At 49.2% G+C, this 24,535-nt stretch overlaps 1 protein-coding gene across 1 annotated transcript in view; it reads left to right on the top strand.

Moving 5' to 3' along the window:
• Positions 1 to 24,535, top strand: part of RAD54L2 (RAD54 like 2) — a 1,748,428-nt gene that overhangs the window by 136,022 nt on the left and 1,587,871 nt on the right. The window contains exon 3 of the mRNA XM_069644107.1: positions 8,263 to 8,443. Within this exon, the coding sequence (XP_069500208.1) occupies positions 8,263 to 8,443 (181 nt within the window). The remainder of the gene's footprint in view (positions 1 to 8,262; positions 8,444 to 24,535) is intronic.

Raw genomic sequence — 24,535 nt, 5'->3', positions numbered from 1 at the left:
CTATCTCCATGACGTTACTGGGCAGCGTAGCCAAACGTGCCTAGTCTTCACCTACGTGTTAAAGTAAGTTGACGCAGAATCTGGAATATCAACACGTATCATCTCACAACACAGCGCGTCCCAATTTCGAATATAAAACTATACCTTTAAAGGAAATGGCAAAACTCTAAAATTTGTAATGTACTTTTATTTCACAATAAACGCTCCGAGAACATCTGACGATTGCCATATTCAAGCAAATAGGTAATTTATTTTTCTTTGTTCTCGATCCACAAATGTGTTTGAGTCACACGGTTTTCATTTTGGGTATAAATGCATTGGACGCACAGTGAATCGCAAGGCTTTTGGCATCAGCGTGGCGCTAGGCCACCGTAAACGATGGGGCCCTGTTGATAAGACATCCGATAGTGAAGGCGCTCACTCCCCACACTGATCTTCACACTTATCCTAGACATGCATTAAATAATGATCATCACTACCTTTTAAGTATATATTGGAGGCCTATAAATTGCACACGTGGGTTTGTACTATCCCACTTTGGGGTCACTAGTGAGGTGAAGGGTGTCGGGTCTTGCTGCTGAGGTAACCTGCTAGGGTCAGGCTTGATAGCTGACAGGTCTGGCACATCAGAGCGTGAAGGGGTGGAGTGACGCATGTTAGTTTAGGACGGAATATACTGTGACTGGGGTCTTGTTTTATTAGGAGGCACTCTGGGGTGGTCAGCAAGGAAGGGTCACACTTCTGGTACATCAAAAAATAGCTTTGGAGGGGCACAAGGTTGAACAAGCAGTAATTTTTCAGCACCGGGTGTGAGAGGTGCAGGAGCAGATTTGTTGAGATGGATGAACTACAAGTCATGGTTTGGCCCGGTCCCACACAGGACAGTGATCTCAGAGGAAGAATGAAATTAATACATTCTTTGCTCGCAACATCTTGTCTCAGCGCATCCGTGAGAAAGGGACTTGGGAAGCACAGGCGCAGGAGAAAAAAGTGGGGGATGTCCGTGCTAGCTGTGCACAGTGCTTCTGAGGGGAGACCTTGCAATGCCAGAATGCGGCCTAGTCTAAATTTGGAGTTGAGGGTACACAAAATGGAGTCCAATTGTGTCTAGCAATAGCCCCACCTCTACTTATGTCAGGGCATTCTTCCCCATGGCTGCAGAAGGGCAAAGGAGGCGCCCCCCCCACGAGTGCAAGAGCAAGTGGTCCCTTTCGTGTAGAATGTATGGTGGGGGCTCGAACACCCCCTCCTTCCTTACATTAGCAACAACCCCTAACGCATGCCCCCATGAAAATATAGGTCAGACTACACCGATTTTTCACCAACAACCCCCTTTGATGCGCTGTTTTGCTTACAGTCAGTACTTCTTGCATGCCAAGTATCTTATCTAGCCTATGTCTCCTTCCTTTTGTGGGACGTGTAGTTATTCAGCTATTTGGGCAAGTGTTTTTTAAGGCAAATGCAGAACCCCAAAGTTTCTTTCATGCGGTTATCCATCTGACCCTCCCACGATCAGTGAAGGACCCACAAGAGCTCGACGAACCTGGGCAGTGTGAAAGCACAGCGCTACACTGTATGGCATTCTCCAAAAGGCACTTCTTGCAAAAAATATTGAAAGAGGATAGATTTCAAAAGACAAATTGGACGCTTTATTTGGACACTTTATATAAACATTGTTGAACAAATCAATAGCTGCTAATCATTTGAACCGGGAAGTGAACTGTTCCACAAGCTCTGCTTTTGGTGGACGGGGCACATTTGCAATGTTTTGTGGCAATGTATGTGTCCTCGGAACAAAATTGTGTTCCATTCCATGAGCATGTATGTCCAAGACAGTAAGATCTTTCACAAAATCGAAATCCATTTCCTGGTATATATTGGCTTGACCACCCATTTTCTGCTTCTTTTCGTAAAGGCCATTGTGTAACTAAGCATCCCAAAGTTTCCAGCAGTCCTCAATAGTTCACGCCCACGTTCCCGTTATGCGCTAATACCGCTTGTAATGTCCTATATATTATCCCGTCTGTGCCGAAATGCAATGCACACATTGTTGAACACCTCCAAATCTCCTGTGTGACAGAATTCTGTGAGTCGCTTCAAATCTCTTCATAGAGTTTTATCAAACACAATCTTCTCAAGAGCTTTGTGTGGTGGTGAAGATGGAATCGACCACTTCCTATTGCGTTCCTTCTCCTCCGACAATGTGCACATTGGTGGAAATGTTGGTTTTCTGTGCAAGAGTGAACGTTGGAACAGTGGTGTATCAGTGACCACCATTTTTCTATGACAATTTCCCCAGAACCACCACAAGTTTTGGCCCTCCACCAAAGATGGTTGCTGAAAGACTGGGACCACTGTAAATATTTTCAGAACTTTTTTTTTTTCCAGCAGGTGAGATTTTTTTGATTGATTTTGGTAACGTGCCATACATCAAATTGATGGTCAATATTTTGAAACTGCTCTCTCATGGTCTTGGCTATTCAAACGTGTCTGTCCGTGGCTTTGAGGTCAATTTGCATTCCCCTCGATTTGAGATCTTCCGGGGTTTTGATGAAACCATGCTTCTCCGTGGCCACTGAGGATTTACATTCGGACACCTGCACGACCACCGTACTCACAATTTTAGTTTCCATGTCCTGAAAGTTGTATGTGCAGTACTTTGCTGAAAAATCTGCAGCTGTCACACTGTCCTTCGCCAGCTAGCCTGAACCGTTTGTCAGAGAATGTCCTTTCAATTGACATTTGTTCAATTTTCCATGCTTCATAAATAGCAGGGAATAAATATTCACATTGATATTGTTGTACTGCGTTTTAGAAAGGAACTAGAGTCCCACAAATTGACAGAAACTGGACACTTATTAAAAGTAGAGCCACTGAAAAGTAAAGCTGCTGCACACAGTAGATTTCCAGCTGCCACTTTGCCCAGCATCGGTTGGGTGGACCATGAAAATGTTGGATGGAGCAGATCACAGGTGGATTGTATTTTCAAGTTAGTGCTTTGTGATACACGAGTCACATTCAACAATGGCTTCCCGCATACTCTAACCCCCTCGCCGGATAGACACATTTCAGCATCAGTATAATCTTCACCAGGCAGCTGTCGAATACAATGTATTTGGTGGACATAACGGCCGGACAGGACGCACTGTAGTCGAGATCTTTGGCAGGTTACTTGGTCAATTGTGTTGATGCTTCAGTCTGTTAAATCAGCTTGTTATTTGAACACAAATCGAAGAAAACCTCAATGTTGATTGTTTGTTGGGTGTCCCTTTTTTTGCTGGTGTCGATTGTGTCAAGTGGTCTGCGAGTAATTCAAAAGCATCATCATTATATTCAGTTTCATCTTCATCTTGTGGAGTTCGTGCATTGTTGCAAGGGTCCCACAACACTTTGCTGGCTTCGCTGGTCACATTCAATTCATTTTCTGGCCATTGGGCATAAGCATCTCGAGCCTGCTTATTGATTTGAACACGCTGTGCCTCAAATAATAGTTGCTCCATGGTGAAATCAGTTTGGCAAGCAGCATCTCTGGTTTTAGTAGCTGTCTGTGTCCTCAAAGTTCGTTTACTTCTGGGCCTCTAGGAGATGGTTTGTAACATGCTCAATATAAAACCAACATACAGTATATAGCACTTTAGATTTTTTTTAAAAAGCATGTTATGAAGACACCAGCCCAAAAAACTTTTTGTAATCACAATTGTTTGTTTGTTACCCTTGCTTTCCTGATTTTCTGTGAAACCGTGTTCTTCACTGTAACGACTGCACCAGCAAGTTGGTCCGCCACCTCGGATCCACGTGCCTTCTCTTCTATTTCCCGATCTTGTATACATCCCCAGAATAGAATATTGATTTTAAAAAAGTAAATCGTATTTGAAATCAAATTATTTCCTCACCCACATGGCTTACATAGATACCCTCATACTCTGTGTATGTCATTTAGTCAAAATATACATTTCGAATTTCACCTGATTGATGGCTAGTGTACTCGATCAGAGATCACCAATGTGAAACCCACCGATTGTAATGTTGCACTCAAGCGTTTTGCAAAAGATGCTTGTTTATAATAATGTCACTGTCTAATAGTATCAGATGTACGATATGCTTTCTTTCATTCAAGGGAACTGTCAGTACGCATACCTCAGGCTCCGGATCAGCTTCAAAGTACCAGCATCACCCTGTAACACAGTACTTGTTTCAGTATGGATGAAAATTGAACACACGCAGTGGGATGCAGACAATGGTACATATCAATAAAAACCCATAAATGAAACATTATAACAAATGACGGGACAAGTGAACTTTATCATTTTATCTGTAATTCCTTGCAGAATACGGAACTGAATAGCGAAATAAAACTACATGATACGCCCTCGAAGTTGTTGTTGACTCCGGGAAAGACATGGATGCAGAATCTTGCTCCTTCATATTCAGTGTATTGTCATGGAGTTGTAAAGGGGAAAATTAGATTTGAATTAGAAATGCTAACCTAAACAAATTGAATTGTAAAGCAACCGATTTTGAAAAGATTATGCTTATTTCCAAGGGCACTATAGTTTTCTGTGCCCGTAAATAGTTTTCTATTATGCTCCTAAAACCAAGGACAGATGTATAGCAAAATGGGGTTTAGTTATGAAGCAATACAGTCTTGTAAATATGAATAGTATTATAATGGACATTTACACCTAAAACACCAATCCGTCCATGTAGTTACCTGTTCACTACCCCAAGGCTTACAGCTAAATCATGAACCGTGACTCATCGGAGGCAGCGTGTGCATGAATAGAGTTGGAATTGCATTTGAAAGCAATTTATGAGACTTCTGAGTCGATGCTTCTTTTTGTACTGAGATTGGTCATACATATTCGTGGTAAAGTGAAGACTGCAGATGCGAAACGGATCGTCCCTCAAGACATCCTTGGCTCTACTTTCAAGCTCTTCCAGCGCAAATTCGCAATATCTGACACAATTTCTTATTAGATGTATATTCCTCGGGAATATATGCATTGTTGTGACCTTAGGTTTGTTATGGGTCTTAGAAAGGCAACCGTAAACCATACATGCAGGCATTCTTGGAAACTTAAAAAAATTATTTTGCATAAAAGCGTGAGAAAGATGGAATGATATCATATATTTTTCTATGCAATCTATGTTTTGGTCACCAAAGCAAAACCTGTGTAGCGTAGCCAACTGTCTTCTAGGATAACTTTCATACACAATTGATTGATGTGACGCAAATCGTAACATGTTACTCGTCCCTTGAACGTACTATCGTGCATCAAAAAGAAACTTGCTTATATACATGGTCCGCAAAGGATGCAATTCGATCCCATTTGACACTTGAGACAATTGCTAAATATCGAGAACAGAACAAACTAAGCTCAAGTCAATGGCAATGAGATGAATGAACATTACACTACTGGGTACATTCTTTCGAAATAGATAGAAATTTAGAGATCAGGAAGATATGATTAGGTGACCTGCCCTTACCTTGACCAACAAACAGATTCAGCAAGCAGGATAGTTGGTAGCAGGAGAACAGGCAGATGTTCACAGGTACCATGATGACGAGCTGACTTTCAGTGGTCACAGAAGTCCTCAGGTATCACGTTCACGAGTTGAATTGCAGTGCTCGCAGATGTTCTCATGATAAATATCGAGGGGTTTATAAAGAATTAGTAATGTGGGTATGTATGTGAATGAGTGACGTGTTTGACGTGGTCTTATGTGGATAGCTGGGGCGCGCCCCGCTTCAGGGGAGCCTGCCAGGAGACACTGGGTCTGGGGAGGGCATGTGAACCATGGCCCCTGCACGTAAGATACCTTTGAAGTGTACATGGTGTGTGGCACCTTGGCCGGATACCCTTGAAGTGTACATGGTGTTTGGCACCTTGGCCATTCCCACCTCTGCCAGCCCCCTTTGGCAGCGCACATCCACTGGTGCGAAATACCGTTGATTCTGATGGGGGGCTGGATTGGCATGAGGCGTGCAGACAAGGCTAGGAACACTGCTGAAAGAGAGACACACTTATGTGGATTGCAGGGGAAGGGTCCTCTTCAGGTGAGCCTGCCTGGAGACACTGGGTCGGGGGGGGGCATGTGAACCATGGCCCCTGCACGTAAGATACCTTTGAAGTGTACATGGTGTGTGGCACCTTGGCCATTCCCACCCTGCCGGCCACCTTAGGGGGGCACGGCCACAGGTGCTAACAGTCATTGATAGGATAGGGTGGGGGGCGGACGGCCAAAAGGCATGTAGTAAAGGGCCGGAGCACTGCTGAATGGAGACTCGCTTGATTCCTAGAAAAATGTAAACGACCATTCATAAAAGTTCAGTTGTATTTTATTTTGTTGCTGATTTTGATGGCACAAATGTACTACACATTATAAACTTCGTGTTGCAGCACAGTATGGGAAAATCCCCTGTACTGACCACTGTCACTTGGGAATGTGTCTCTAATGGCACCAATGACACAGGCAGGTATTACTCGTCGCACGCAGTGTCCAAGCCTCCCATGAAGCCACCATGTAAACGAACGATAGGCCACCAGCCTGCACCACCTGTGGAAGAGAAAGATACAAACTGTTTTTAAATAAACAAGATAAGTGTATTGAACATTAGTTGGAAATGTAATCTTGTATCCAATGGAGTTGTTGCCAGTACAAATGTTACTTCACGGATCAATCCACTTGGGCTTTTAAGTGTAGACACATTACAATATTGAACGGCTATACATTCCTTTACATTTGAGACACAAAGAAATATTGTTTCATGGCTGTACATGAAATAAACATAAGACCACCACGATTTCCCCAAATCGCAAGTGATGTATAGAATTGCAAGACTACATTCATTTGGCAGTGATAGATCAAAGTTACGACGATATAGGAGACAACCATGAAATGTTAGTGGCCTAAGTGAAATCACAACTAGAGTACATTTACTCGTTGCTTAGATTGTGAGGGCGAACTGTTGTGCGAAGTTCGTGCATAAGCACCATCCTAATCCTCAACCCGGACCGTGTGAGGCAGGCTGCCCTGAAGTCATGCAGCTCGGTAACGCATTGAGGCCGTGTCTTGCCTTCCGATATGTAGGACAAGTATCCAGAGTTTTCACAGCAGCAGTTCTCCTCGGTTGGCATTAGAGTGCACCGATTGCGGGTACACCAGGTGGAGACGTCGTCCATGCGACTGGGCTCGGGCTCTTTACCTGTTGATTCGTCAACCACAACTGTCGTCCGAAGCCCCATCGGTTCCGCATCTTTTTCTTTAAAGTAATTCCGCCTCGAAATACTCCAGCTCGTACTGGTAGGGCTGTATTGTTGCCATTATGGTACAAAATAAAAATAGATAGTAATGATAGTACTAATATCTGTCCTCACGGAATACGTGCAATGAAGGTAGCTGACCAGAGCACAGAAACGAGGCACAGAATACTCACAGTGGAACGACTGGAAAAGCAAATCTGATGTTGTCTGATGAGAAGCAGTCTGTTTATACTTATTGAGGAAAGAGGCGTCCTGCCATTTCCATGAAGACACGTCATTAGCTGAAGCGCAGAGAATGTTGACACAAGACGTGCATTGGTGTTGTGAAATGGGCGGCATGCGTCTAATGATCTCAGCCTCAGCGGCGGTGGATATGATTTAGTGCCGCCAGGGCAGTTCACCATAGGGCGATGCGGCAACGGATAAGATTAGTACCAGATGGCCGCGCCCTGCTGCCTGATTTTGCACGTGTAAAAATGAGAAACTACGGTAAGGTGCATAGGAAATGTTTGTACGACTGATCAACGTATTCTTAAAATCACATGGCCGAACCCTTGTGACAATAATATTTTTGAGCGTGCTATTCCTTTAGGAGATTTTCTTTTAAAAAACACTACAGCAAAACGGGCATGTTGAGCAGGTAGACTTTTTGCTTCCGTAATGGCTTTTCGTGTGCTTTCTGCATAGGAATAAATAAATGCATTTTATAAATGCACCAAGCCTTTTTGGTTTCTTCATAACGTAGTCTGAAAAGTTTAAGTAAGGTGCTGTTGGTTTCATGTTGTGCTTGTGAAGAGAAGGCTGGCAAAGTCAATTGTTGTGATTGGATGTTTGTGAAATTAATCTCTGATAAAGTTAATAGGAATGTTTTTATCTTTTTGGCTACAAGATGTGCGGTGTGGTTGGGAGTTTAGAACTGTTCATATTATAGTTATATAATGCAATTTATGACATCATAACATAACCCCAATAAACTCGTCCTTGCCTTTATTTCCAGGAAAATCCCAGGAACCTGCTGGAGGGGAAGATGGAGAACCTAAACGCTCTAATTCAACTACCTCAACCCAAAGTGATGATCAGAAAGAACACACCGCACAGAACCAACGGAAGGCATCACCCACTGAGGAAGTACAAAATAATCTACTGCAAAAACCTGTTCAGCTGAGGAGAAACATTAGGTGAGCTCAGTAGAAATGCCGAAAATAGACGTTGGTCAAAGTGTGTGGATTTTCATCTCGCTCTATTCCACAAATAGTGTGACGGGGACAACGGTGGTAGTGAATTTATTCAATACACCCCATCTTTAGAGTTGTTTTCAGGATACCGATCAGAGAATTAGCTTTAAATAAATGATTGTTCTTGTTTTTGGTAAACCAATTCAAATACTAAATTCAATGAATACATGTGGTTTTGCTGTACGAAATTCAGATAGTGAACAATACTATAGTTTACAGCAGCGATGCAGACACCAGATATAATAACCCCTTGGCTAATTTCCTTCTAGGCATGTCCCCGCCCCACTTCTGCACAATTCCACCCCATCTCAGGGACTGTTAGTTTCACAGGGAAATATATTCTACTCACCATAACATAACAGGCGTATTTGTAAAGCGCACGTTCACCCCGGAATAGGCATCTTGGCCCTAATAACAGATGTTTGTTACCCAACTTAATGATACTCATTTTATCGACCTTGGACGGATGAATGGCTGAGTGGACCTGCTAGGACTAGAACCTGGGACCATGAGGTCAAACACAGGCCCCTGTAGTGGATACTTTAGTCCACTGAGCCACAGACCTGGCATCCATACCTACTCCAATTTATGTAGATATCCACTGCATTCATAAGTGCCACCCTCAAACATAGATCTGACCCTTCAGACATTTGCTTATCTCGAACATCCCAATAAATGTCGGCCAGCGTTTCCACATGTGAATGCTTTACTTAATTTTCAAGTATTTAAAAATGACCCTAGCCAAAAATATCTATTTATGCAGTAGTTGGAACATTGCATGAATATACTCCTCCGTTGAGGGGTACTTCAGATGTAGCACTTTCCAGCATTGCTGGAAAAGATATATTTATCTTCAATGTTTTCATGATAATGAAAAGTGTAATAACATTCGGGTAGCAAGTACAGCTTTCTGCATCTCATTACAAGAGTTTGTGGTCAACGGCATTTGGCGCTATACTGTTGTACCTCCAAGAGACCCTTAGCGTCCTCTGACCGCCTCACCAAACTCCCCACCCGACTGCTCTCCCCTGCTCCTAACTGTGAGGTGGCTGCTTCAGCTGGTTCATGCTTTCCCTCCCAGATGCTCTAGGTGTGCGGTAAATTGATAGGATACTAACCTTCCTGAGTTGAGCATGATCTGGTTTATATGTAGATTTCATCCAGCTATGCCTGTATGTTTTCCCTTTCCGGCAAGACCCTGTGGTGCTGCAGCCTAAAATCTGTTTCCAAGAGGGGAGTAGCAGTCATTTCCGAGTGGAAAGGGAAACAAGACTCCTGCTTAGGAGATGGGATCCTCCAGTTTTATCTGCTGGTAATCCTCAATATGAGCCCGGCAAACTTTCGATGTTAGGTATTGGTTCCTAATCGCCAAAATGACCCATACGCGCCAATTTGGTAATTGCTTTCCAATATTTCTGTACCCAAACACACCCCTGCCTATATGCTTTAAGAAACTAGTTTCTGTACCACATGTCCCACAGGCAATACTAGCATGCCTCTCTGTAATTAATCAAAGGCATGGTCTAGTAAAAAATTTTATTTAAAAAATAGATAGGCAACATAAAAAAAATACTAGCATTCTCGTTTTTAAAACTTCCTATGTAAAATGTTGAGCTATTCAAGCTCAAAATTCGCAAAAGCAAGCACATGGGCGCATCCATTTTGTGAAATGGATGCCCTCATGTGCTGGCTTTTGCTTTTGCGGCACTAATGAAGGAAAAGCCAGCCAGCTGTAGTAAACAAAAGCTACCGCTGGGTGGCTTTCCCTTCATTAGTGCTGTACGCGGAGGACGGGGACCGGAGACCAGAGCAGGAAAGCTGCAGCTGAATCTCGGTAAGTGCCATTTATTTAAAAAAAAAAGCACTAGCTGCGTTTTTTTTTTCTAAGTTTTCCGGGCTGGTGGAACCGCAGCTTTAAAAACGTTGTATTTATGTTTGCGGTCGCTTTTGAAGCGACCGCAAACATAAATACGTTATTGTGTTGGAAAACACTGTGTTTTTTCTTTCCAAGTTTCTCAGGTTCCTCTGGCTCGGAGGAGCCTGAGAAACTCGGAAAGAAAAACCGCAGTGTTTTCCAACACAACCGCGTTGTTTCTGCCTGAATCTGCTTTCCCCGAATGGGAAAGCAGATTTAGGCAGAAACAACGCGGCATTTAGCATTTCCCATTTGGGTCTCTCGGGCTCCCCACGGGGAGCCCGAGAGCCCCAAATGGGAAATCAGCTGTAGGTAGAAACACTACGCGGCATATAAACATAACTGCGTTGTCTTTCTGCCTGCCGTGGCTTTCACTTTGGGTCTCCGGTGCTTCCCTGAGAGCACCGGAGACCCAAAGTGATAGCCACAGCAGGCAGAAACACAACGCGGTTGTGTTGGAAAACGCTGCGGTTTTTCTTTCCGAGTTTCTCAGGCCCCTCCGAGACGGAGGAGCCTGAGAAACTTGGAAAGAAAAACCGCAGCGTTTTCCAACACAATAACGTTGTATTTATGTTTGCGGTCGCTTCAAAAGCGACCGCAACCATAAATACAACGTTTTTAAAGCTGCGGTTTTATTTCTAAGTTCTCCAGCATGGGGTCTGGCATGGATTCACATGCTCATGAATATTCCCCGTCGTCAGGCTGGGAATCCTCGGTAAAGAAAAAACCAGTATCAGTTTCGTTTCTGATCTGTCTTTCGTAGTAATAACCAATCACTGATCTCTGCGTCATACTGACCACAGCCAATGACTGCCCTCTACCTAAGCCCCGCCTCTGGCAGCCATCTTCAGATTTTTACCACACGTTCATGTGTTGGGATCCTCGTGCTATTGCTCTCGAGCGTTAGTGCTATTTTTTTCACGTTTTTTCTCAAAAACTTTGTTTTTTCGGTCAAAAGAGCCTCAAGCTCCGACTCTCCATCCGATCAACGGGGACCCGTGTCGGATTCGTCTGCGCCCCTCAAGGGTGAAGATTTCGTCGAGCTATGCTTTTGGAGGACTCCAGAAGTTTCTCAGGCCCGGTCATGGCCCAGGAGAAGGGAAGCTCGACGCCCGGAAAGCTGTTCAGGGTCTGCCCTGGATGCCAGCTGCAGAACGTCTTCAAGGAGGATGAAAACTCTTTGTCTTTACTGCCTACATGAGGACAAGACGCACGTGGAGAAGGACTGTGCGTTTTGCGGCAACATGTCGGAGCGGACCATGAAGGACCGCCATCAACGTCTCGCCAACTGGCTAGAAGGGAAGAGCCCGTCCGGCGAGAAGAAGAGGAAGAAATCCGAGCGGTCTTCTAAGACCTTTGAGGACGCCCCGGCGACGGGGGTCCAACATAAGGCCAAGCACCGCGAGTCCGCTGGCACCGGGAGCGCCGAACGGTCTGGCTCTACGGGCGCCAGGCAGGGCGCACCCTCCCCGGCACCATCAACCACGAGCCAACGCTCTGGGTCGGGTAAGAGGAAGGCCGAGCACCCGGCGAAGCTCCTGGAGAGGCCCCGGTCGAGCTCGAAGGCGGAGGGGGAGCGAGGCAGTGTTCCCCCCCCCCCTCAAGGATAAGGCGGTGAGCGCACCTAGTGGTGAAGGCCTTAATCCATCCGGCCAAGCCCTCTATCGAAACTGTCGCGGCGGCCCTGGCTCAGCCTGTGGAGGCTACACCAGTGGTGGCAACCTCGGGGCTCAGAGTCTCCCTGCCACCTCGGAGGGAGTCCTCTTTTGTGCCCATCGATAGGACCCCCGTGAAATCCCCCGTGGGGAAGAAAAAGGGGGGGGCAGGGCGTCGTCGTAGATTCGGCCTCTACCTCGGAGGAGGAGCTGGTCGAGGTCTTAAGCCACGGCCTCGGCGTGGAAGAAGACCGGCCCGTCGGGATGGATCCCGACGCAGGTGACGACGACATCATCGAGGGTACCGACGGGGCCCCTGATCGCCCGTCGGATTCCCCTCTGTCAGCGCCGCGAGACAACTCGGCGGCCATTTTGTTGGCTATACAGTCCTTATGCTCAGAGATAAGGACGAGACTACCGTTGCCGACGGAACCTCTCCCCTCGGGGGACCCAGAACCGGGACCTTCTGGTGTTCCCCCTACCAAGAAAAGAAGGATCCACCCTCCACCTCCTTTTCAGCCGTCGCGCCCCTTCCAGCCCTCCTCCCCGTCCACCCGAGGGGATGATACGGGGACTGACACGGCTGCGACGGGTACGGACGACTAGGTATACGACGAGGATGTACCGTCGTCGCCTCCCACCAGGGCTTCTCTGCCCGACGAGATTGGATCGTTCCACTCCATGATCACCGCGGCATCCGAGCTTTTCCAACTCTGCCCTGAGGAGAAGAAGGAAGGTTTCCTTTATCAGCGGCGCGAGGCCAAGAGGAAGACGGTCCTCGCAATGCCTCTATTGGACGACATTTGGGATGAGGGCCTCACCCTCCTCAAGAACCCTTCCACGACGCCAGCTAGAAGAGACCGGTACGAGAAGAAGTACCGGGTCCCGGACACGGCCCCCCTGTGCCTCCGGGCGCAGCCTACCCTGGACTCCGTTGTCTCCGCGGCGGCCAGGAAGAAAGCGGGGGGGGGTGCGGCCTCCACATCGACTTCCCCACCGGACGGCGAGGGAAAGAAATTGGAGCGACGACGATTAAAGCGGCCAACGCCTTGGCTATCGTGGCCCGCTACGACAGGGAGCTCTGGTACAAACTGGATCCCCTGCTGGACTTCTTGCTGGACGACAAGAGGGCAGAGGCCCTGGAGATCCTGCAGGAAGGTGAGGTGGCTTCGGACCACGCCATTACCGTTGCGACGGACATCGCCGACACTGGGTTCCGCCAGTTGGGCAACGGCGTTTGCCTTAGGCGGCGTGGATGGCTCAAGGCTACGGACTTCCGTCAAGACGTCCAGACCAGAGTCCTGGACATGCCCTTCGATGGGAACAACCTGTTTGGGAAAACAGTGGACGATTCCCTTCAGGCCATTAAAGTGGACACCGAGACGGCCCGGGCCCTTGGAGTTCTGCAACGACGACGGACGCCCTTTCGGAGCAGCGGAGGCAAGGGCGCCTCCAAAGGTTCCGGCGGCGGTTTCTCCACCTACCGTCAAGCGGCCCGCTCGTCGTCTCAGGAGGCCTACAGAGGACGAGGCAAGTCTGGCGGACCCCGCCGTCGTCGCCAAGGAGGTCAAGGCGGCGAAGCCTCGTCGAAGCAGGATTGAACCGGCCGTGGGGTCGGGCCCCCACCGAGGCACCCCGGTGGGAGGCCGGCTGGCGAGCTTCGTCAGCGTGTGGGAGTCCATCTACCGGGGCCACGCGCTCGAGTTTCAAAGAAGGTGTCCGCGCGTCCCCCCCGTGGCCAGGAAAGAACTTCACGTCCCTCAACTTCTCCTGGAGGTAAAGGCGATGCTCAGGAAGGGCGCCATCGAACTCGTCCCAAAGAGGCTTCGGGGCTCCGGAGTTTACTCGAGATACTTCCTCGTGAAGAAGACGGGGGGATGGCGCCCCATCCTGGACCTGCGACGTCTGAACAAGTTCATCAAGGCGCAGAAGTTCCGGATGGTCACCCTCCAGCACGTCCTGGGTCAGCTGGAGGAAGGAGACTTCCTGTCGTCGTTGGATTTGGAGGATGCCTACTTCCATATTCCCATCCTAAAGGGGCACCGAAAATTCCTCAGGTTTGTGGTCCAAGGGCGTCTTTACCAGTTCAAAGCCCTCCCCTTCGGACTACGGTCGGCACCCAGGGTGTTCACCAAGTGCCTCGCACCGGTGGCGGCGCAGCTGCGCCGCGAGGGGATCCACGTCTACCCCTACCTGGACGACTGGCTCATCCGAGCCAAGACGAGGGAGCTCGCCGTGGTTCACACGGCAAGGACCGTCCAACTTCTCACGGACCTGGGATTCTCCGTGAACTACGCCAAATCCCACCTGGTACCCGCGCAAGACGCTCTGTTTCTGGGAGCGAGGCTCAACACAGTGTCCCTTCTGGCCTCCCCGTCGGAGGAGAGGACCAGGACCATCCTGGGCAAAGTGCAGCGGATGTTGGTGGCCGACGCGGCCAAGGTGAGGTCCATCAAGTCCCTCCTCGGAATGATGTCTTCCTGCATCTACCTCATTCCCATGTGCAGGGTCCGGATGCGCCCGTTGCAGGAGTTCCTGGACGCGCGCTGGATCCAAACGACGGGCAGCTTCGAGGAAAGGATCACACTCGGCGAGAGTTTCCGACGAGCGATCCGGTGGTGGGGCACCCGCGCGCATCTGACGGCGGGCATGGACTTCCAGACCCCAGCCCACCAGGAGACAGTGACCACGGATGCCTCCCTGGAAGGGTGGGGAGCGCACACCGAAAATCTGCACGCAAGAGGCCTTTGGCTCCCGACGGAGAAATCCCTACATATCAACTTCCTGGAGCTCCGTGCAGTGTTTTGGGCCCTCAGGTCCTTCCTTCCGTCCCTCAAGGGCAAGGTGGTGAGGATCTTCACCGACAACACCACCACCATGTTTTACATCAGGAAACAGGGCGGAACCAGGTCCCCAGCACTGTCCAAGGAGGCGCAGGACCTGTGGCATTGGGCCGTCGCCCAAAGGATGTTTCTGGTGCCGTTTCATCTGGCAGGGATAAAAAACACCATCGCCGACTCACTCAGCAGGGAGCTGCGCTCGTGCCACGAGTGGGAGCTACGGCAGGATCTAGTGGATCGCCTCTTCCGACGGTGGGGCACACCCCAGATCGACCTGTTTGCGACGGCGACGAACTCCAAGTGCCTGAGGTTCGCCAGCAGGTTTCCCCAGGCGAGGAGCATGGGCGATGCTTTCTCGTTCCCCTGGGAGGGTCTGTTCCTCTACGCGTTCCCTCCTTTGCCACTGCTAATCCGGCTCGTCAACCAGCTCAAGAGGTCACGGTGCAGGATGATCCTCGTCGCACCTGCGTGGCCGAGGCAGATATGGTTCCTGGACCTTCTGGACTTGTCAGCGTCCCCGCCAATCAAGCTGCCGGTGGACGCGGATCTACTCTCCAGGGAAGGAGGCGCCATCCTCCACCACGACCCAAAATCGCTGAACTTGCAGGCCTGGCTCCTGCAGCGCTAGAGTTTGGAGGATACGACATAACGGCCGACTGCAGAGAGGTTCTTGCAAAGGCCAGGGCGTCCTCGACTCTTAAATGCTACGGACACAAATGGAAGAGGTTCTCTGTCTGGTGCCACGCACAGAAGATTAACCCTCTACGGATTACGGCTCCCCAAGTACTGCCGTACCTGCTGACGCTGGCCAAAGCTGGACTGGCACACGCGTCCATCAAGATTCATCTTGCTGCGATCTCCCGATACACCAGTACAACGGGGCGTACGTCCTTGTGGTCTCATCGTCTGGTGAAAGAGTTCATGAAGGGACTGTTCAGATCGTTCCCGCCGGTGAAGGCTCCGGCCCCGGCGTGGGAGCTCAACGTGGTGCTGACCAAGCTCATGGGACCTCCGTTCGAGCCTCTGCACTCGGCTCTGTTGAAATTTCTGTCGTGGAGAACAGCGTTTCTTGTGGCCATCACCTCCACACGACGAGTGGGAGAGATCCAGGCCCTTTCCTGCAAGGCCCCGTACTTGACTTTTCACGACACAAGGGTAGTGCTCAGGACGCACCCCTCCTTCATGCCCAAGGTACCGTCGGACTTCCATCGCAACGAACCCTTGGTGTTGCCTGTGTTCTTCCCGTCGCCTTCGTCGCCGGCTGAGAGGACTTTGCACTCGCTGGATGTGGCTAGAGCGCTGAAGTTCTACGTAGACCGCCTGAAGTGTTTTCGGAAGACGTCACAACTCTTGTGAACTTTGGACCTGTCAATCAGGGGAAGGCTCTCTCGAAGGCTTCCATTTCCAGATGGCTCTCCGGCTGTATCATGTACTGTCACCGGTTGGCAAACCGACCGCTGCCTGGCGGTCCGAGAGCCCATTCCACCAGAGCGATCGCAGCTTCCACGGCGTTCCTATCTGGTGTGCCCCTGCTGGACATATGCAGGGCTGCTACGTGGAGGTCGACGCACACCTTCACGAAATTCTACTGCGTCGACCGGGATTCCAGGGAGGAGTCCAGGGTCGGCCAAGCAGTGCTGCGCAACCTGTTCGCCTGAGGTGAGCCTGGTGAGGAGGTAAGATGCTTAATGTTGAGTTTGATGTAATGCTTAATGTTGAGCCTTTGCCACCTCCCTTGGTTGTGCATGTGTGTACTGCTATGTATTCTTTATTCATGAGCATGTGAATCCATGCCAGACCCCATGCTGGAGAAGGAACAAGTTACTTACCTGTAACTGTTGTTCTCCAGCATGGGTCTGGCATGGATTCACATGCGAAACCTCCCGCCTACCCCTCTGCGGCTCTTCACTTGGTCATACTGCCACTTCACGTGCTTCCAAATCTGAAGATTGCTGCCAGAGGCGGGGCTTAGGTAGAGGGCAGTCATTGGCTGTGGTCAGTATGACGCACAGATCAGTGATTGGTTATTACTACGAAAGACAGATCAGAAACGAAACTGATACTGGTTTTTTCTTTACCGAGGATTCCCAGCCTGACGACGGGGAATATTCATGAGCATGTGAATCCATGCCAGACCCATGCTGGAGAACAACAGTTACAGGTAAGTAACTTGTTCCTTTTCCGGGCTCCTCCAGCCCGGAAAACTTAGGAAAAAAAACCACAGCTAGTGCTTATTTTTTAAAAAAAATAAATGGCACTTACCGAGATTCAGCTGCAGCTTTCCTGCTCTGGTCTCCGGTCCCCGTCCTCCGCGTACAGCACTAATGAAGGGAAAGCCACCCAGCGGTAGCTTTTGTTTACTACAGCTGGCTGGCTTTTCCTTCATTAGTGCCGCAAAAGCCAGCACAGGAGGGCCTCCATTTCACAAAATGGATGCGCCCATGTGCTTGCTTTTGCGAATTTTGAGCTTGAATAGCTCAAAATTTTACATAGGAAGTTTTAAAAAAGAGAATGCTAGTATTTTTTTTTTTTGTTGCCTATTTTTTACTAGACCATGCCTTCTGGTATTTAATCTACACCAGTCTCACAACATTCCAAGCCTTCACTTTATTCACTGTCTACTACCTCTCTCAAATCTTCTTCCCAGTTCCTTTTATGTTTTCATCACTTTATCACACCTTGATAGACTATGGATATTGGCTTTATCACTGACTCATGAGTGAGTTTAATTTCCAGTGGTGAGCCAGACTTAATTTCGATCACCTTTCATATAGGGTCACAAGCTGCATCTCTGTTTCACAGTTAGTATGTATTTTTTTTTATTACACATTTGTATGCAAATTTGTATACATCGCGGACAACACTGTAGTCAATATGTGGATTTGTGCACCACCTTTCTGTATGCAGCCTAATTTACAGGTTATTTCCAAATGTGTTTCATGATTCCGAAATTTCAGTATGTTGACAATCATGGGGTGGCCTCCTGATCAGGGCTGTGTGCGCACAATCCACAACAGAAATGGGCAAGAGATCATTTTTGATTGATTAGCTATCATCCAAGGAACGTCCCTGTTAACTCTCTCCCTTCTGCACTTTTCTAGATCCCCACTGTACAACATGCTTTTGTATAACCCAGTTGTGCAGTCTTCAATTCTGTGCATTCTTGTTTTCAGCCTCTTATTACTCTTGACAATTTCTACATCTCCTCTCACAGGAGTATTACTTCACACCAATGTTATTTTGCGTTCCCTCCCCCCCAGGTGCGTCAACTGCAGTTTTCCCCATTTCTGCTAGGAACTGCGGGTTAAATAGCACTGGCTGCACACTGTTACTGTTGGAGCTATTCACAGGTGCATCCTCAACGCATTTGGCTAACCACCTTTTATTGGGTTGCTTAGTGGAAGAATCAACGTATCTCCAAGCACACTTTCTTACAGCTCACATCTTCCCCAGGTGCTTCATATCAGGATTTATGCCAGCGCAAGGCACAGGCTGACAATCTGACACCCTGGGTATGTCTTGGTTCATTTGCTTCTTTGCTTTGCCTAATTTCTCCTACTTCAGTGACTTCTGCTTAATCTGTACCTCCTGTTTGGAGATAGATTCTTCGCCCGCTAACAGGGTGGCCCATGGCAGGCTCTTCCCCAGTGCCCGGAGCCCAAAGCCTAGGGTGTCAAGCACCTCTTATTTGCTACAACAGTGGCTTGCTTAAACTGCAGGCAAACATTTTCACAGGGGCTCAAGAGACTCTATGGTCGGCCACACAAAGGCAGGGGAGTTAGAGAGGTTCTTTAGCAGGTTACAGGTCTCTGACCACTTTGCCTTTTCTCTTCATTCAATTCCTCCTCCTCCGCTTTTGCTTTGTCAATGCACTGTGTGACAAATCCAGACAATTTGACCCTTTCTCCCAAGAGGGAGCCAACCCCTTTGAGACTACAGAGGTGACCCCGCTATGCAATACTTTACCTAGGGGACAGGGCAAGTACAATCCCATTGGGGAGTGGGTGACCGCCTCTCTGGGGACAAGGATGCAGAAGTAGAGATTCCTTTTAACCTGCCCTCACTGTAAAGTCCCAAGCTTTCATTGGTTATATGGGAAATGAGCATAGTAGCCATGTGCATGGTCCTTTTAAGGTGGATGGCTTGGTCTCTGATTGATCTGGTGACGCATCATTGCAAAACCCAGAACCAATGGGATTTTTCTCTCCACTCCAAGGAAGGTCTAGAATGTGCCAGGCCTTCAAAGGAAAGAGAGACCAGAGGCGTGAGATGCACCGGCTTGTGCTGCCGCTCAAAGGAGGAAGTCCTGCCTTCTCAGGAGTAGCCAGAGGATAAAGCCACACAGTTGGCGTGGTTGGCAGGGACCAAAGACAGCCCCCAGAATGCTGCCTCTTCAGACAGCAGAGATCCTGCTGAGACCGGGACTGCCGGGAGAGGAAGCAGCATACCGCACCTGAACACATACTGGTAGCCTGCTCCTCAAGCACCAAAGAGGAGGAGCAAGGCAAAGCAGCCGACCTTTGTAGTCTGAAGCCAGGATGAGAACATGGGTATGCGCACGCCAAGGAGACCACCTCAAAACCAAGCACAGCCACTCGGGCAAAGGTGGAATTGCTGGGATAGTGGGGTGGAGAGAGAATTCCAAATCCAAAGTGGGGCTGATAGCCAGGAGGGGATAAGAGAAACAGAAACCGCAGCAGGGTCATGCAGGCACATATGCCACCCAGGGCTGATAATTAGAGGGGGTCAAGAGAGTCCAAGAAGGCTTGTGCCCACACAGGGCCGATACTCTGAGGACCCCAGAAGGGGGGCAAGGGAAACTACGACAAAAGCCAGAAGCAAAGTTGGGTTAAGCAAGCCCATAGCCTACCCGAGGCTGAAAGTGGTAGTAGCAAACCATGAACAATAAGAGTGGCTTTTGTCATTACCAATAGCCACACACCCAAAGAACGCATTTGGCTTAAAAATCCCCAAAAGGGTTACTCAAGAACTGTTTGTAGCTGATAAAGCTGTAGTTGTGGCAAAATTACCCCTCAAATTCTTTTTTTGTGGTGTTTGTTTATTGGAATTACCAGAACAAGACGAGGAATAACACTTTTTTGTTCAGTGGAACTATCAAACACAGCTGGAGGAGACCTTTCTTTGAGAACTCGTTGGTGGGAGTGGGGTCAAAAAAACAGCCACTACTGATTTAACCAAGGGGGAGAGTGCCCAGCTTCTAAGTCAAAAATTCTATTTTCTTTTTTTATAGTGGTAGTTCAGAGATTAGTATAGCTTAGGTTTGACAGAGGACTGAGTTTATTTGTTTGACGTCCTGACGAGCACTCGTTTTTATTTTTAGTACAGGAAGCTTGTTGCAGTGATGGGGCCTAGGAAGTTTTTATTTTATTTAACTGTGTTCAAATAGTCATCTTGTGCATCTCCTGTATCTGACCTACCATAAGTGGTGTCAAAAGTGGGATACGAAGAACCCTAGATGGACCCATTGTATTTTCTATATGTCTAGATCCATCAAAGCTCTGCCTTTAGGCCAGCTAGGTTTTAAACCCTCCTTAGGTGCAGTTCGGAAGCACTCTATTTCAGTAATCGACAGCCGACCCACCTAGTCTCTCTGCTGAGCAGCAAGCTCACCAGTGGATCCGAGGAAGACAAGGAGTTGAACTCCGCAAGTACCAACATTTCTTAGAGCCAATAATTGGTGATTCTGGCAATATTCTTCCCGGGTATACAGGTCTAATTATTGCTTTTCAAACCTTGCTCAAGACTCTCCTGTAGATGCTTTTTGACAACCAGGCCAGAGCTGACCAATGCCACCAGAAGAGTCTCAGCCGATTAGTGTCCATGTAATCGAGCCCTCAAGTTATTACAACCCTACACCTATCTCAGCCTTATTGCCAGTAAGACAGAGATCCTGCTCATTTGGACCCATGCTCCCGCTCTTACTCTGGCTGGCCTCCATGGGCCCCCTTCCTTTGCCTTCTTTAGAGTCAAAAAACCTTGGCGTAATTTTGAACTCCACTGTCTCCCACTCTCCTCACATTAGACCTTACCAAGAATGCCCACTACCAGCTGCACCTCCTCAGAGGTATTCTTTCTTACTCTTACGTCCTGTCCCCTTTCCTCCATACTGCATGGGCATCCCTTCCAAGGGACGGGAGATGGAACCTTTTTCAGCAGAAAAAAAACCTCCTTCCCCTTTAAATTTAGGGGCGCGTGGGGTGCGGCCCAGGGAGCATGTGCTGCCCTGACTCCACCCTCTGGCGCCACACCTCAGTCCCCTTTTCCGCGTCGACGGGAACGGGCCGAATTCACCAGCGCTCCTGGGTTTGGCTTCGGCCATGTAATTCCACGCGTGGATACTTTTGTCTTTTTTGTCTTTTTATCATTTCAGGTACTCGGTTCTCGGGTATCGCGCTCCTCCCTGGCGCATGTCTACTTCCAGAGTTCAGCAGGTGTCCTTCCTGCGACGGGCTCTTTCCAACTTCAGACCCCCACGCCCTCTGCCTACGTTGCCTTGGCCCAGACCACGGCTGGCAAGCTTGTACCGCGTGCAACGCCCTTTCTTCAAGGTCTCTGAAGCGTAGACTAGCCAAGTGGAGGGAGCTCTTCCAGAAATCGCCTCCAGAGGACCTGAAGGACTTAGTCTACCATTGATCCAGGCCTAAGGTAGGGTTTCTTTTCCCTTGAGGGAGACTCCTTCCCAAGGACTTGCCTGTGCGGGAGGGCCCGAACAAGTTCTCTTATCGGCACGTGCACCGAGGCTACCTCAGCTAGGGATCCTCCCGGTGACAGTGTTGTGGGACCGGAAGGTTATTTTACTGGGTCTGTACCCGGGGGGGCCACACCCTAGTTCTGGCAATATGTTTGAGGGGGTGCCTAAACGCTGCTCTATCGGCCGGCAGGCTGAAGGTGTAACGCCTACCAGGCCACGGTTTGAGGAGCAGGGTAGGCTTCATGATCCACACAAGAGTCCTGGACGAGGCTGGGCCCAGTGAGCTGTGCAACACGATGCAGACACGTGGAAGGTAGCTCAACAAGATGGCCGCCGTGCCACACATTAGCACCTGTCCGCCGCATCAGGAAAGGGAGCAGGTCAAGGAACGAGTGTCAAAGTGGGACTGGTGTCAACCAGGTATGTGGCCTACAGCCTAGCCTGCGCAGGGCAGGTTCCCGCTGCGTCCATATGGGCAGGGTATGCAGCGGTTCCAGCAGCCTCCCACTACCCCGTCGATATCGACACCCCGCCAGCCTGTGTGGACAGGTTTTTTGAGAGGTTCCTTGGGCTCATGAAATCTCCTCGGATGAGGGACATCCTCTGGGAGGCCATCAGGGATGTGCTCCCTCCAATGCTTCCGGCCTCGCAGGCCCCTCCTCCGGCGCCTCTGGCCCCAGCACAGCCTTTGATATTACAAGCAATAGGGGTGCCCCTGTGTGCAAGCGTGTGGTTGGGCAGAATATAGTCTTAAACAAAGAAGAAAAAACCCATGCTTATGACGATCATAACTTTTGTCATTATTTCCAATTATTTTAAATACAGAGGAAGTGTGCTCCAAGAGTCAGAAGGAAACCAAAGAAATCCTTCAAGTGCAAAAATAATGTAATACAAAACAGAATGTTTTTGTTTAGATTTTAAACTAATACATACATTTTGAAAAAAGGAAAAACAGTCAAATTGTACACAAAACCAAATAACCATCATAAAACATAAAATTAAGACAGTTCTAACCAAGCTGGCGAAGTATTATGCAGTAGACCAAATGCTACTGCAGGGAAACTACCAGGGTGTATTAAAAATTACCCTGGTAGGTTTTTGTTGGGCATGGATAATCAATAAGCATGACCTTTTTTATCTGCACAGCCTTTGCCACCTGCTCCGGGCCCCCAACTGATCGGGCAGGCGGTTCCGTACCACGATTTAGGCTTTTCGCGGAACCTCAAGAAGTCACAGCTGCAGCCTACGCAGACCGTGTCGTCGCTGGGTCTCATATGGGACACATACTCCGACAGGGTCTTTCCCTCGGAGGACAAGATTCTAGCCATCAAGAGGGCCACTACTCACTTCCTCAGCCGAGAGGTGACCTTGGGCTGGTGGTGCCAACACCTTCTGGGTCTCCTGGCAGTGGTCCTATTGGCGGTTCCCCACACAAGACTCAAGATGAGGAAGATACAGCTGCACTTTGCAGTATCATTAATCCAGGAGCGGGGCTCTAATGCCGAGATGATCAACGTTCCTCCATCTCTCCACCTGGACCTCACATGGTGGTCCACGGACTACAACCTACGGACGGGAAAGCCCTTGCGGCCTCACGCCCTGCAGGTCACCATCACCACGGACTCCTCTCTTGAGGGTTGGGGAGCCACCCTGGACGATCACTCGGTCCATGGCACCTGGACCCGGCAGGAGCAGGAGTTCCACATCAATTGGCTGGAGCTGAATACCATCAGGCTAGCACTCCGAGCATTCCTCCCGCTTATCGAGGGCAAGTTTGTCCTCATCCAGACAGACCACTCGACCAGCATTTACTAGATCAACAAGCAGGGAGGCACCAGACCCCCTCTCCTCTCCCCACTGTGTCTACTGGCGATCAGCATGTGTGAGTGGGCTCTGGATAACATCTACCTCACGGCAGTCCACCTTATGGGGGAATCCAACCGGGAGGCGGATAGGCTCAGCAGGTTGGGAGTGGACAACTAAGAGTGGCAGCTAAACAACCTCGCTCTTCAGGAGATCTTCAGCAGATGGGGACACCCCCAGGTGGACCTCTTTGCCACCTGGCACAACAAGAAGTGCCAAAAGTTCGCCTCCTGGCAGGGTCAGGGCACCGGCTGCCTGGGTGACGCATTTCAGATTCAGTGGAACGGCATGACAGCCTAAGCATTTCCTCCCACCGCTGATTCACAGAGTGATTTGCAAGATCAAGGAGACTCGCCAGCTAAACCTCATTCTAATAGCTCCTTGGTGGCCAGCCAGACCATGGTTCTCGGAGCTCCTCAGCCTCTTGGAGATGCCACCGATTCATCTCCCGACAGGCCCAGCACATCTTCTGGCGCAGAACGGGGGCCGGGTCCTCCACCCCGCGCCACAGAGGTTAGCCCTCACAGCGTGTTTCCTGAGCAGGTATCCCTAGGGCACCTCAGCCTCTCCCAGGCTAATCTAGAGCTCATACAGGGTGCAAGGAACAAGGCTACCAGGGCCCAGTGTAAGAGCAAGTGGACCAGGTTCTGCCGTTGGGCAGATTCTAAGAAAATCGACCCCTTGCATGTACACTAGACGACGTGCTCTCCTTGGCGAACCTCGCCCACTTGGCGTACAGGTTGACACTTGCCGCACTTTACCTCGCAGCCATCGGGGCATATAGGAACTTGGAGGAAGAGGTCTTCTCATCCAATCCGATCGTCAAGAAACATTTGACAGGACTCGCAAGGCTCTACCCTCCCATCGGGAAGCCACACCCTTTGTGGGACCTGAAGATAGTCTTGGGTGCCCTCGTGCACACATTGTTCGAGCCAATGGCGTCCGCAGACATCGGGCTCGTCACCATTAAGACGTCACGTCCTTACTAGTCGGCTCCACCTCGGCTTGCAGGTTCAGCGAAATCCAGGCTCTGCTCCCCTCAGAACCATA

The sequence above is a fragment of the Ambystoma mexicanum genome, chromosome 2p (assembly GCF_040938575.1).
Source record: "Ambystoma mexicanum isolate Mex_15411 chromosome 2p, UKY_AmexF1_1, whole genome shotgun sequence".
Taxonomy (NCBI): Eukaryota; Metazoa; Chordata; class Amphibia; order Caudata; family Ambystomatidae; genus Ambystoma; species Ambystoma mexicanum.
The sequence above is the reverse complement of the archived record's forward strand: the minus strand, read 5'-3'. Positions and strand labels throughout refer to the sequence as shown.